The 13,671-nt window shown below is 41.8% G+C and overlaps 1 protein-coding gene across 7 annotated transcripts in view; it reads right to left on the bottom strand.

Annotated features, from left to right (window-relative positions):
* Positions 1 to 12,299, bottom strand: part of LOC118166064 (phosphatidylinositol-binding clathrin assembly protein-like) — a 39,065-nt gene extending 26,766 nt beyond the window's left edge. For 4 of the 7 annotated variants that reach the window (XM_035324653.1, XM_035324647.1, XM_035324646.1 and 1 more), the window contains exons 1-8: positions 11,991 to 12,295; positions 5,124 to 5,266; positions 3,963 to 4,038; positions 3,083 to 3,185; positions 2,814 to 2,907; positions 2,602 to 2,713; positions 1,371 to 1,477; positions 746 to 793 (exon numbers count right to left, since the gene is read on the bottom strand). In XM_035324653.1, coding sequence (XP_035180544.1) covers positions 746 to 793; positions 1,371 to 1,477; positions 2,602 to 2,713; positions 2,814 to 2,907; positions 3,083 to 3,185; positions 3,963 to 4,038; positions 5,124 to 5,266; positions 11,991 to 12,120 — 813 coding nt within the window. In that variant the 5' untranslated portion in view covers positions 12,121 to 12,295. Of the gene's footprint in view, positions 1 to 745; positions 794 to 1,370; positions 1,478 to 2,601; positions 2,714 to 2,813; positions 2,908 to 3,082; positions 3,186 to 3,962; positions 4,039 to 5,123; positions 5,267 to 11,990 lie in introns of all 7 variants that reach the window. The other 3 variants (XM_035324650.1, XM_035324649.1, XM_035324652.1) reach the window with 3 other exon arrangements.
* Between the last annotated feature and the right edge of the window lie 1,372 nt (positions 12,300 to 13,671).

Consider the following 13,671-nt stretch of genomic DNA (forward strand, 5'->3'; position numbering starts at 1 on the left):
GCCTGAGTCTCCTGACTGTCAGGGTATGCTACACTACAGAAAGAACACCAAAAATCCTAGTCCTACTTGGCTGCTCCCAGGTTAGAAGTACAGCATTCCTATGAACCAAAGGAACTTGTAAATAATAACTTTGTGTACTTCTGCAGATGCTCAGCAGTTCCCAGTCGCCACATCAAACCACCTTTTCTCACCTCTTCTCTGCCCCTCAATTTATCCTCAGTTAAATGTGCTGGCCTGCATTCCACTTTTTAGACTAAGTTTTCCAGAGTGCTCGCACATTCCTCATACTACTGGGTAATACTGAAGACAAAGTTAAGAGCTAGTACAGAAACATCAAATCTATTTAGACTTTAGAGCAGTAAAACAAACAAAAAAACCTCATGACTGCATGAGCTAGCTGTAATCTTTAAGTGCTGGAATACCTGAAGTTACAGTGAAATGGAAAGTCTTCCTCAAGACATGCCAAGGTGTCTGTAGCTTATAATCCAATTAGTCCTTTGTTGTAACACAAAAAACAAAAGTTCCTAAAAGAGCTTTTCCTTAAGATTTTTTTTTATTAAAACAAAACTCAACAGCTGCAAAGTAAAAATGCTGAGCGCATTTGATCCATGGGAAAACATGCATATATACTTCCTTCAGGTAAACAGAGACTAACAGAATACATTGAAGATAATTATTATGATACACACCGATCTCAAAAAACACAGAGGACAAAATAATTGGATTATATCAGTATGATACATACACTGACCTGAGTAAGATCTGGAATGTCACCCTGATCAATTCCAACTTGCTGGGTTTACAGAAAAAGAGAAGAAGCACGTTACTACATGCTGTGACGACAAACAAAATCTGTGAGGTCTGAGCATTACACAGAAGCTAACACATTGAAATGGCTATTAATTACTTCCTGAACTGGCATGAGCTTTGCTAAGATTACACCTTAGAAATCTCAGGCACATTACTCTACATCTCAAAGCAGAAGAGCTTATTGGAAGCATTAGAAACATTGACACTGCTTACTGGAACTACTCCATTTTAAGCAGTTACTGTAAAGGAGCGTACTGTAAATACCCTAACACTTAGTTCATTCTAGACCATTAATCAAATGTATAACAACCTTTTTGAAGTGTTAATATGTTGTCTGGCTATTAAAAGAGATGCCTGAGAATCTCATTTCATGTTAATGAGAGTGAACAGAATTTAAAATACCTAATCTGCAGAATAATTCCCTGCATAGTGAAGGTTATGTTACATGATCATGAATGCAGACTACTGTACCAGTCCATATAGCTGTACGTACCTATATGCTATATGTACCAGTACATATAGCTAAGAGTAAGCAGTCCCATACATGTTAAATTATTTACCTCTGCTACCTTGAGGAATTCTGACAATTTGGTCATTCTGGCTAGAAATTTCTTGTAAATATCCAAGCCTTCTTTACACTGGTTCTTCTTCATATCAAAGTATTTTTCTGAGGATGCAAATAAAAACATTCTTGTAAGATAACACCCGTCCTGGCAAAAAGCTGACACAGCATTCTAAGTGTAAGTTTAAGACAAGCTTTGGGGAGAGAAGATACTAGTAACTCAAAGCTATCCAAGTTTTAAAGTTGACATGAATACCTGTTACCTTTTGTAATAAAAGTCCTGAGCTAATAGAAAAATGTGATTATTGAAATTCAGTACCTTAAAATACAAAGCTTTACAAGCATGGAAGTAAATAATTGCAATGACTTAATTAGGCATCTGTGCTCGTATTCTAAGGTATTCATCTTATTAGCTGGAAATGATGTAGATACCATATTCCTGGTATATAGTTACATCTATGGACCCTGTATTAGTATGTTTTACTATTTGTAAGTGAACCTGACAGCCAAAAACCATCAGAATGACTACTGAAGTGGTGTATGTATCAAACTGAACTGCCAATAGCAACCACATCCTTCACTTTTTGTGGTTTTGCCCTAAATGCCTGCAGATATCTCACTGAGTAAAAATTACTGAATTAACAGAATAAACCCATCAGATGATGTTTTCATTCAGAAATTTGCTTGAATAGTCGTTATAAGAATTTCCTAATAGCTTGTCACTCTTGAGCAAAGCACTGTAGATGCCATGCATCAGGCTCATGTAGATTGAGGTACCAGCTACAAGTAACCAGGCAAAACAAAGTATGGGAAAACAGAAGTCATTTGTGCTGTGAGTGGACTAAACATTCAAGAGCGTTCAACACTCAAGGCTTGCTAACTGTCACAGACCAACCATCAGAGTTTAAGGAAACGAAACCAGGTAGCTCACCTGGTATCTCAGGTATCAACTGGACTTTAAAAGTACTACACACTGCATGTTTATGGTATCTTTGTTTTAGTCTCACCAGTCACACTCACTTCCATTTATGTTTCAGGCTGTGTTCAAGGTTAAAGCATATATTTATGCCTAAACCAGTTGCCAGTGACACTAAGACATGCTTAATTTCATCAGAACAGAGCCAGACAGTTTAATAATTACAGTCAGAAATGATCTGTTATTTCTCTCAACAACTTGCACACAATTTCAAAAGCTAAAACAAAATCCCCACAATAATAATTCCACATACCTAAAAGATTAATTATCCCCTCATTGTATGCCGCAAAAAGTCTAATGGAATCTTTAAAGAGGAGCATAAAGGCAGCATTTATAACACCATTTGTTAGTTCATTTGGATTTGCCTGTGTAGAAAGCAATGAGAAAATAAATTAGTGTTTAATGAAATAAACTTGCACTTCAAAATGAGTGACCGTTACCTAACAACAAGCTTAAAGTGCTTACATCAAAATCAAGGAGTGCATCAAGCTGGTTCTGTATGATTGGAAGGGTTTTCAGGAGCTTTTCAGCATTCATGGTTCTCATCACTCCATCTATCCTGCAGGGTAGAAGACGTTTACAGGTTACCAAGAAACCTCAGCATGTTATGCTGTTTCAACACTACCCCCCTCAAGGAGTCAAAAGGAGCACCAACCCACGATAAGCTCAAGAACAGCTGGTATTTCCCCCTGCCCATGTGAAAGACCAGGCAAAAGAAGCAGAAAGTGTCTTACCCTCTTTTCATTTTGGTGAAGTCAACTGCTACAAGTCTATATGAAAGTGCTTTTTCATTCAAGTATCTGCTATATCGCCTAATGAAGGTAGACATATCGTAGCCTAAAAGTTAAGAATATGTAGGTTAGATATTTTGAAGAGGAACAGTTTCCTTCAAGTCCTTTTCACGAACTATTCTACTAATCCATTTTGCATCAACTTGCATAAGAGCAGCACTTCACAGGCACAATCCAGGGTCTTAAGATTCACTATTTTCTCTTTGCAATGTAGCGTTACAGCTTCTTCCCAACTTGCTAAGATTAGAAAAGCCTTCATTGCAATTATCAGAATAAATGCCTACAACAAAAGATATACGGCAAGAACCAAACAGCTCTTTTACTGATGCTCTAGAAATCAGACTGAAAATATATTCCTAGTAAAATGCTGAAGTCTTTGGTAGCTCATCTGCAATGCCTCACACCACACAAAGACTTAATGCCTTCTAACACTGGCAAATAATCAGAACGTCTCTCAGAGACTTGAGGGAGTCCATGCTATCTATACAGTGCATTCCATGCACCTTAGCAGTTCATATTTCCTCCTGAGACACTAAAATGTAATTCAGAAGTTTCTCTATGCAGTGCATGTTTTTACTATTACAAACTGACAGCTCTGTAAGCACAACACATACATTGCAGGTAAATTTCTACTCAGCTAGGTAACCCAATCTCACCTTCTCGTGTCTAAATTCTTGGTCGGACATTCTTTGGTGCCTGATGCAATACAAATCATAATACTCTTTCATTTAAATGTCACTTGTCTCCCAGAGCGCACTGACACAGGCACTAATCACAGAGCAAAAAAGCAGTAGAGTTTTTTCCTTCAGTGAAAAATCCTTACCCTGCATGGCACTTTTGTCCAGGTAGTTATTTAGATTGAACAATGTGTTTCGCGATGCAAGATACTGGATAAAGCGCTGTTGGTGAAGAAAAAGTCGAGAATCTAACTTTTGTTGTAAGAGTCAATACACTTAAGCACATTACAAGAGAACTACACTTAGCTCGTAGCTGTTTCTAATCACCTCCTCCAACAATAGAAAGTACTTTAAAAAGATCAAAAACACACCTTGAAACTACTGATGAACAAAGCATCAAAATACAAAGTTGCGTGTCTGGCAGAAGTGAGACTTCAAATAAAAAGTCACTGCTGCCCATGAATAAGACTAGCAATCCTAGAGGGAGCTGTTTAGGTTAACTTTGTAGTTTAGAACAGATAAGCAGGAAAATGCAAGCTCCACTTAAATTATCTGAGCTTCCACGCATCCACTGCTGCTGTAGAAGTCAGAGACCAGCTTACTTACAAAGTTTAATTAGCAACAACAGTACTTCTAGAACCCTGGTGAACAGCAGCACTGGGGAATGGTATAATTCAGATTTAGAGTTGTGCTGATCTGAGTAAATAACATTTAAGTTTTGACAAATAATAGCTGGCTCAACAAATAATACTCGAGTAAGAAACAACACATTCAGATAGTGAGGTAGTTTTAAAAGTTTCTCTTTCCACTTTTCCCATATGTATGCTCTATGATTGTGAGTTCTGTACTTTGTAACTTCTTTAAATATGCTTGAATCCGTAAACGAGGATTACAATCAGTATGGCCTATGAGACTTGATATACCTTTGATCTGAATCCCTGGATGCATCCATTCAAAGCTAAGGAGCAGTGCTGGTACAAACAGAAATTTGTGTCTTTCCTACCACAAACTGCTGCATGGGCAGACACATGCTAACTGGTAACCCAGGACTCTACACTCAGAATTTTTTCTGTGGTCCCACGTCAGCTTTTGTTCCTTTCAAGTTTCAGTATGAACAGTACTGGAAGTAGAGACTAAAATATACACACTTATTTACAGCATTCAGTTTAGCTTTCTATTTGGATTACCTAGTGAACTCCAAGCAGTGAATTTTACTTCAGATTATCCCCTAATGTCAGCCTGTCATCTGTTGAAACAGGTTAAAATACACTGTTAAGGAGGCCTTTACAGAGCTAATCACATCTTACCTCGTTTCCATACATCATGAGGTGGTGTGTTGTAATTAGAGCTTTGAACACTACGACCCAGCTACTGTTTGCAGTTCTCTCAAAGAGTGTGTCTGCCAACTGTGGAATATTCACATTCATTTCATTTGTGCACTGTATTAGATCTAAATTAAAGAAGAGAAAAAAATAAAGCATTACAATTAATTGCATGCTCCAAGATTATCCATGCGAAAAAACACAAAGCAACATGATAATTCATACTGGAAGATTTAACTTCAGTTCTTTAAGAAATAATTGAGCTGTTTTACACTCCCTGCTCAAACCCATTAAATTTTACTGAAAACCACTGAGGATAAAGTCAAAGGCATTTCAACAGTTTTATGGAGTTCCAACAGCTCATAAATAACCTGCCCCAGCAGAAGCTCTAGGCCCAAAGTACCATCCAAAAGCCAGCGCAGACACACTGAATGCCCAGCGCCTGGAGTCGTTTGATCTAACCAAAATGGAAGAGAGACAAGAGCAGAAAAGCTGAGACACCTGCAGCCCCCAAGATCAGCAAGCAGCAAGTACCTAGAGCCCAGGTCCAAGCCTGAGTACTGACACCTGAGAGCAAATGAGATGCTGCAAACCTGCACTAAGCTTCTTCCCCGGCAGATTTATGGGCAAGAGCCTGCACCTACACACCTCTCCACTCAGTTCAACTGACCTAATCGCCAACCTGCTGAGTGTACCGTGGTGGATCATGGCAGATTTCAAGCTTCTGCATCAAAAAAGCTCTTTGTGTCAGAGACCGATCATAAACTCAGCAGTAAAACATTAACTCGGAAGGTCAGAGAGCTTCAAGCCACTGCCTGAGCGCTGGTACAAAACCAGAGCAGGCTCCAGCAGACACCCAGGGAAGAAGCGAAGGCACTGGCTGCACAGAGAACTGCAAGCAGGACTATTCTAAACCCCCTCGAGACACGCACACTTGATTTATTCTCTTTGAGCTAACTTTGGCTCAGGTGTGATCAAAGCACGCCTCAAGGACTGGGCAAGGCCGGTACAACAAACATCTGCTTTGAAAAGCTTCCTTTGTGGCTTCTTCTTCAAGCCAAGTCTGGGAGCAGCCCCCTGGCTGGAGCTCAGCATTGCTGCCTGTGGTTTTTCTCTGCAAGTACCTGAAGAGGTGCAGGTGCTTGGGAAGCCGGGCAGCAACCCAGCACCCAGGTGCCAGCACCATCAGCTTCGCTGTCACGCTGTAAGCGCCATGCAGAAGACCGATGACATTATCAACTGCAACCTGAACTAACTTGGAGGCCACATATTGAGATAGTTTAGGACAGATTATGCGATAGAAATATTGCATTTCATCTTTTTATCTGCTCTAGTGCACTGAATATATTACAGATGTAACAATTAGGAGCCTGTTTAATACGAGCATATTTTAAAGTCTTATAATTAAGGATCACTAATGGGTACTTTGAGTAATTTTACTTTCAGTTTCTCTGTCTATTAAGAGTTTTAGGTAGCTTTCTGCTTCAATAAGATACTTGCAAACACTAATAACCTTACTGTTGTCACTCCAGCATCAGAAGTTTCCAAATACATACAAAACACCCGAGTTGTGATGAAAACTTTCATCCCTAATAATAACAGGCAAAACCACTGAAATAACTGTACAGATAGAAGAGCCCTGAAAAGGAGCCTGAGGCAAGCTATACATCAAAATCTGACTGTTTAGTAAAATATGTTACTGTACAAATATGAAGAACCTCAAAGAGTCGCTTTACAGATGCCCCTCACCACTGTACCATCCTCAGATGCTGTGTCAAAGTAAATCTTATTTTAATGTCTCTTGAAAGTAAACATTTTAATGTCTCTTGAAACCCAAACTGTCCCTAGACAGTTGTTGTTCAATATCACGAAGCAAGATCCAATTCAAAAATTTATACATAGACAAAAACCTGAATTTTAATTCAATAGTCTCGTCTACTGAATGAGAACTTTGTTATAACATTTCTCAGTAATTCTGTCAGAGCACATCAGGACAAATAAGTCTTCCTGAATCCATTCATTTTATAAGCAATATCAAGACACTGCTGTTAGCTTTAGCTCAGTATTTTTATACAACTGGGTTGTAACCAGCAAAAAATGTTGCACAACTCTTACAAGTTGTAATTCCTCTTCTCAATTTACAAAAAATAAAATAAAAATCCACCGCCACAAAAAACCACCACGAAGGAAGCTGAGCAGTATCTGTAACACTACTAATAGGTGACAGTTAAAGGAATGCCATTAAACTGCTGAGGTCAAAGACCACACAGCCTGCTGAAAGCAGCATTTCCGCACAAAGTTCTCCTTCCCATGACCACGGAGCAAGTCAATTTTTTCTCTGATGATATAGTGAACATTAAAAGTACTTATTATTTAATAAGTAGAACTGGGAAGATTCAAGCTAAAAACAACTTTCTGCTCTGAGAGGAACAGCAGCCGGGCTCATCTCCAGGGAATTTTACTAGAGAGATTTTTGTTTCGTGCATTCTTGTCACCTGCCCTCAGCTAAGCCTAAGATGATGCTGAACACCTGGGAGATTTCTTGCCTGTATTTGTCTTTTTTTAAAAAAAAAAAAAACAAAACACACAATTAGTAACAAATGTGGGCTAGTCCCACATTTGAATTCCAGCATTCAAAATCTTTAACAAAAAAAGAAAAAATTGCTCTAAAGTTTTTTTTTGCCCCCCCCCCCCCCCAAGTCTGCAGTAAGATCCCTACATAAAAAAAATGCATGGATTTGTTACAGCTGGCAGCAAAGGAGGAAAAGCCTATTACCACCCTGCATCTGGAAACACAAAGGAACACATGCACCTGAGAGACTGACAGCTGGGCAACGCTAATAGGGATGTTGGCTGCAAAACCTGCCTTGAACGGGATGAAACGTGTTGTAGGGCAAGCGGTGCTCACTCTCTTATCACACCACTTATATAAACACTTCCTAACTCAAAACATTTTGCCAGTCACACAGAGGAATCGCTTCCACTGCAAGTGAAACCCTAGTGCAATTTCTAGGATAGAATTTAGAAACTTGTTACCATCACACAGGAAAAATAAAATAAAATCAATCAGCTTTAAACCAGAAGAGCACTGCAGGGGATTGCAAGCAGCCTAGATCATCTGTGGAAACCTTACTGCTTAGAAGTGCACCAAGGATTTTTCTTCGACAGCTCATCTGAAATACTGGCACATCATCTGTGAAACCACACAGCTCTTCAGAGAGCAGCATGTGTAAATCCAGATATAAAAATCAGTTCGCTGGAAATTCCTCAGCCAGGAACTGACAAAAACCAACATACATTTCAACATTAAAGCAACAAGAAAGCAATCATTTTCTTCAATTGGAAATAATTCTTTCAAGACACCTGTAATACAGGAGTTAAGGCAACCACAATTGCTGAATATTCCCATATTTCTTCCCTTCCATCACGGGAGAGAAACGACTCTAAGACAGGCAGATATAAGAATTAAGACCAATTGTCTTAACCCAGCAGTCTTTAAAAAAAAAGATGACTTTTTTGGAAGTTACATGGTAAAGTAAAACCAGAAGGAACACTTGAGCAGACTTAGGGAATGTGACAATTCCAGCTGGAGGATTAAGGGATTTCACCTGACTAATAGAAGTGTTTATGTCCCTGTGTTCTTACAGTGAAATCTGATAGCAACCTAAGTTTCTTTTACATGGTAGCTAAATCTGAACTGTCTTAGAATTACAGTTGCTAGAGGCAGCATTAATTCAGCTATTCATTCCCCCACTAAACAAGGATACAAGATAAAAAGTTTTCATAAAGCCTTTATAAAAAGTTTTATGCAATTGCTACATTAAAAAAAAAAAAAAAAGAAAGAAAGAAAAGAAAAGAAAAGCATTTACAGATTCCAACATTAACTCAGGTATTTCTGTTGGTGTTTTCATTTTGTTCTTTGAGTCAAACTGAACAGCTTCACAGAGGACTAGAGAGTTTCAAATGAAAGACTGGCACCTTACTGCCTGGGCGTACGTCTCCGTGCGGTATCACAAGTGACATATCTCTAAGAGCCAAACCGCATCAGCGTTTGCCAGCCAGTCATGAGCTCCAGCTGCCGAAAGAACGGGCAGATACAAAACATTCCCCACCTGTAACAGTCGTAATGTGACATTACTGGCAACATTTGAATCCCTAATGACTTGGCGGAGCCCTCAACTTTCACCTAAAGAGCAAGGCTTAATAGCCCAATTTTGGTACATAATACAATTTTGAAGTACCTAAATTATCACTTCTTACAAGACTTCTAAAGCCTGTACAGGTAGAGCAGTTTTAAGTCTTGATGAGCAACATTAACCACTTTCCCCTCCCATCTGCTTCTTAAGAGGGCTGTGGACAAGGTATAAAGAGAGAAAAAAACTGTGTTAATTTACAAGTTTAATATACAATTCACTTTAGGGTTTGTGCTTTCTGAATTTTGGTCCAGCTTGGCTACAGCTTTAAGTTATGCATTTTTTAATGTTTTTTTTCCACAGTTAGCCAGGAAGAGAGATGTCACCAAAAGAAGCACCGAGCCCCACTCCACTGCAACCCAAATTCAGGAGGCTGAGGCAAAGCGAGACGGCCAAAAACATGGGGAAGAAAACACAAGGCTTCAAGAGCTTCGCTGAGGAAAAAGAACAACCACTGTGTAACATTTCATTCTATCCTGAAATATTGCAAAATACTACAGAAATAGATCTGCTGACTTATTTAGAACACTGCGACCCCCTTTAAAAGGAAAAAAAAAAACCATCAGGTATCCCCATTGACATTGCCTTTTTTTTTTTTTTTTTTTTTTTTTTTTTGCTCTTTAAGAAAAATAACTACACCACCCAGCAGCTAGGCAAGACCCAAGGCTCCAAATAGTAGCTCACACGTTGTATGCATAACATCTTCCTGCTTATACCCACACCGTAACATTAAAGTCTCCCTTGCTAAGGAAGTTTGGACTTTAAGAAATTATCGGAATCGAGTCCAGAGCCTAATACTCCTCCGTGACCCTCAGTACAACTGTCAACTCCCTGAACATGTTCTTGGTGAACTTTTTTTTTGAGCAGCAATTACAACTAATACCAGATGGCGTGTATTTTTAATGACATGCACATGCAGGGACCAAGGTGCAACTAGCAGTGTTTTGCATTAAGTCCAAGCTATGCTTTATTTCATGTTGTACTTTGGAAACTACTTGTGCTGGGTCTTTGAAACTACGCTGTGTGATTGTTCCAGAGATAACAGTATTTAAACTTGTATCTCATCTGCTTATGTTCAATACAACTAAGTTTTGCTTACAGATGTACATGTAAAAAAAAAAAATAAGAAGTGCAATACACAGGCTTGCAGATGTTTGAAAAGCAGCACATGCATATGCTCAAATGAAGACTGAAGAATATTTACTGGGATTATATATTTTTTTAAAGCTCTTTGCAAAGGTATTCGTGGTACCACATTTCACATCTTTTTCTTCCACCCCACCACAGTCTTCCTCTACTCCAGAGCTACAGCCAGCACAACAAGCTTTTTATTTTTTTTTAGACAAAAGAATGATAGAAAACAACTGACACCAAAACACAGAACTCATTTGGGATGTAAGAACCTTCAGGGAGACTGACAACTCTGAACAGATTTCTATCAAGAGATACTCAAAGGAATACGACAGTCACAGTGCCACTTTATCCTATTCTCAAGATACAGTTTTTCCAGATGTCCATTTTCTTACTTTGCCAAGTGAATGACATCAGTTTCAAACAACACACTACCTCTTCTCAGCTTCAGAAACTTTCAAACTATTGAGCAAACTGTCACCGATTTCTGGCTTCCTGTCACGTTGCCATTTCTGGACATAAGGCTTACCTCGAAGTTGTTCTACCTCAGGCAGAAAATAAAACCAGGTAACATAATGGTATAATGAAAAGAATCGTCAATTGCCCAGCTTTAAGACTTTCAACTTCAACCTAGTAGCTGCAGTATTAACTACTGCACCTGGCTTCCACGCATCCACGCAATAAGAAATATACTTGGCTCATCTATTTGATCCGTGTCAAAGGCTTTCATGCAAGATGTCTATTTCACAGATCAGTGCCACAGCACCAAAGAGCCAAACTGTCCTCAACAATTAACAGAACATGCTTGTTCTGAGAGCCTGAACAGCAGACTCTCCGTGGTACCATCAGCTGGAAGGAGTCCCACAAATCCACCAGCCTGGTCCCCGGACTCTGAAGGGAGCCTCGCCTCGCCTCTGCTCTCCCTAGTGTAAAAGCACACACTTAGTTTGCTTTTCATAGAAGGTGCATGGAGGTACTACACAATGCGCAAAGTCTGCAGCATTCATTGCACAACTGAGCAGAGAGCAACTTCAAGTGCTATGCAGTTATTAAAAACTGAAACAAAGCAACACCACTGATAATTCTGCAGATAGCAGGGGCAGCTTCCGGCATCTTTTGGTAAATAAAAAAGGAATTGCAACATACTGAGTTGACATATATCAGCAAAAAGGCGCTGTCCTTTAGGGAAGATGCAATCCACCTTCTCCCATCCCTTCACCTCACCTCCAGCCTTCCAGCACAGCCCCAAGACAACTGTATTTCAGGACAGGCTAGAGGCAGCTGCATCCCACCAGAGGGACACAAAAGTGCCCGACAGCACCACGAGAAGCCTGACTTCTGTCTCGGACAGATCCCCTACCACCTGAACCGCCCTTCCCCGGGTGCAGGGCTCGGAAGTTGGGAAGCTCTCGGGGGGCAGAGGGGCTGCTGCCGCCCAAACATCGCCCCGCGGCTCGGCCGGGGCTCGCAGCTCCCACGTGGAGGCGAGCTGGGGGAAGCCGTGGCTACCGACACGGCCCCTACTCACAGTCCAGGTGCTTCTTCTTGGGGCCCATCACCTCGTGGGTCGTCGCCTTGCAGACGGCTTTGGCGACGGCCGAGCCGGTGACGCTGTGCTGCGCCGCCGCGATGCGGTCGGTGAGCGACTGCCCCGACATGGTGGGGCTCCCGCTGCCTCCCCCGGGGAAGGACGACGGCGAGGAAGGCGGCCGGGGACGATGATGAGGAGGAGGAGGAGGATGAGAAGGAGGAGGAGGAGGAAAGCAGCCGGCCCGGGCTGCGGCGCGCCTTCCCCTTTCACATTTCCACTCCCCGACAAAATGGCGGCGGCGGCGCCGTCAGGTGACCGAGCGGCCGCCCCGCTCCGCCCCGGGAGGCGGCCGGAGCCCTGGCATAGCCCCCCGGCTCTCCCCGCCGGCCCCCCGGGGTTGTGTGGAGGCTGGGGAGCCGGCTCGGTTTACCCGCACCACGTATGCACGGACCGCAGCCCTAGCCCGAGGTATCCCCTGCGGCAGTGACTGCCCAGGGGCTGAGCGCGGAGCGAGGCGACCCTCCTGTGCCCGCCTGAGGAAGCAGTGGAAGAAATGATTTAATGGCACTTTTTCATCACAGGTTTTTGTGAGCCGGGTTTTCTCAGTTTGCCTTGGGCGGTGACATTGGCTCCTGCGGGATCGTGGGGGGTGTAAAAGTACCGTACAGTATCACCTCATGCTGTTGGAATAAGTGCTCCTCAAAAAACTTGTCCCTCGCTGGATTTATCTGCACAAGCAGATCCATAACAGGATGAATATGGCACATCTCGTAGAGCCGGTGGCATGTCCAGCATCTGACACCGAGTCCCCATCCTTCAGCCATGCACCCACCCCAGGGCTGCTGAGGAGCCCGACAGGCGGTGACCCTGGGGCCTGCTCGCCTGTGGCGGGCATTGACCCAATATTGAGGACATTGTTTACTTAAAGTACAGCAAAGAACTGGGCAGGACAAGAACTAGGTGAGGGGTGCAGCCAAAACTGGGGTGAAGAGTGGTAGTTCACTGTGTGGGAGCTCATTTGTTTGCTATTTTCCTGAAAGCAAGCAAGAGCGTGCTTAGCTTTTGCCAAGCGTGGCAGTAGTTTCTGTCATGCGGCCACCAGCCCGTTACAGCTGGACTGTTACCAGCAAAATACTTCGAACAATCATCAATCAAATGTTAATGACACCTCGCCAGCAGACTTAAACAAACAGCCTAACGCTGGTAGGCTCAGTCGCTCGCAAGTGATTCCCTTGATCCTGCTGTCGTGGTTGTCTTCATACCAACTCATTAGTTGTCTACAAATATGACAGAGATTTGCACAGCATGAAAGAAATGAGCAGGGTCTTCTCCTGAGGAGAGCTGCTGTACACCGGGAAATCAATAGTCCTTTTTGGGATCTGGCTCACTCAAATGGGTCACCTCACCTTGATTTTCAAAATACTCTTTAAAAAGCCATCATCTCTTCTCAACCACATAAATGGCAGCTCTTCCTGGAGTAAGAAGAGGGAGCAAAAAGCATTTCTGCAGAAAACATATGACTTTCTGAATTGGGATTTGCTCCTTTGCCTGTTTGGTGACCACACACACTTTACCTTCTGTGAAAGTATGTTTTGAGTTTCCAGACCAAGATGAGGAATTTCCCTTTTGAACATTTAGCAGAGTGAGGAGGGTTGTTTTCTGCAATAGAATCCAAGAG

This window comes from Oxyura jamaicensis, chromosome 4 (assembly GCF_011077185.1).
Source record: "Oxyura jamaicensis isolate SHBP4307 breed ruddy duck chromosome 4, BPBGC_Ojam_1.0, whole genome shotgun sequence".
Classification (NCBI taxonomy): Eukaryota; Metazoa; Chordata; class Aves; order Anseriformes; family Anatidae; genus Oxyura; species Oxyura jamaicensis.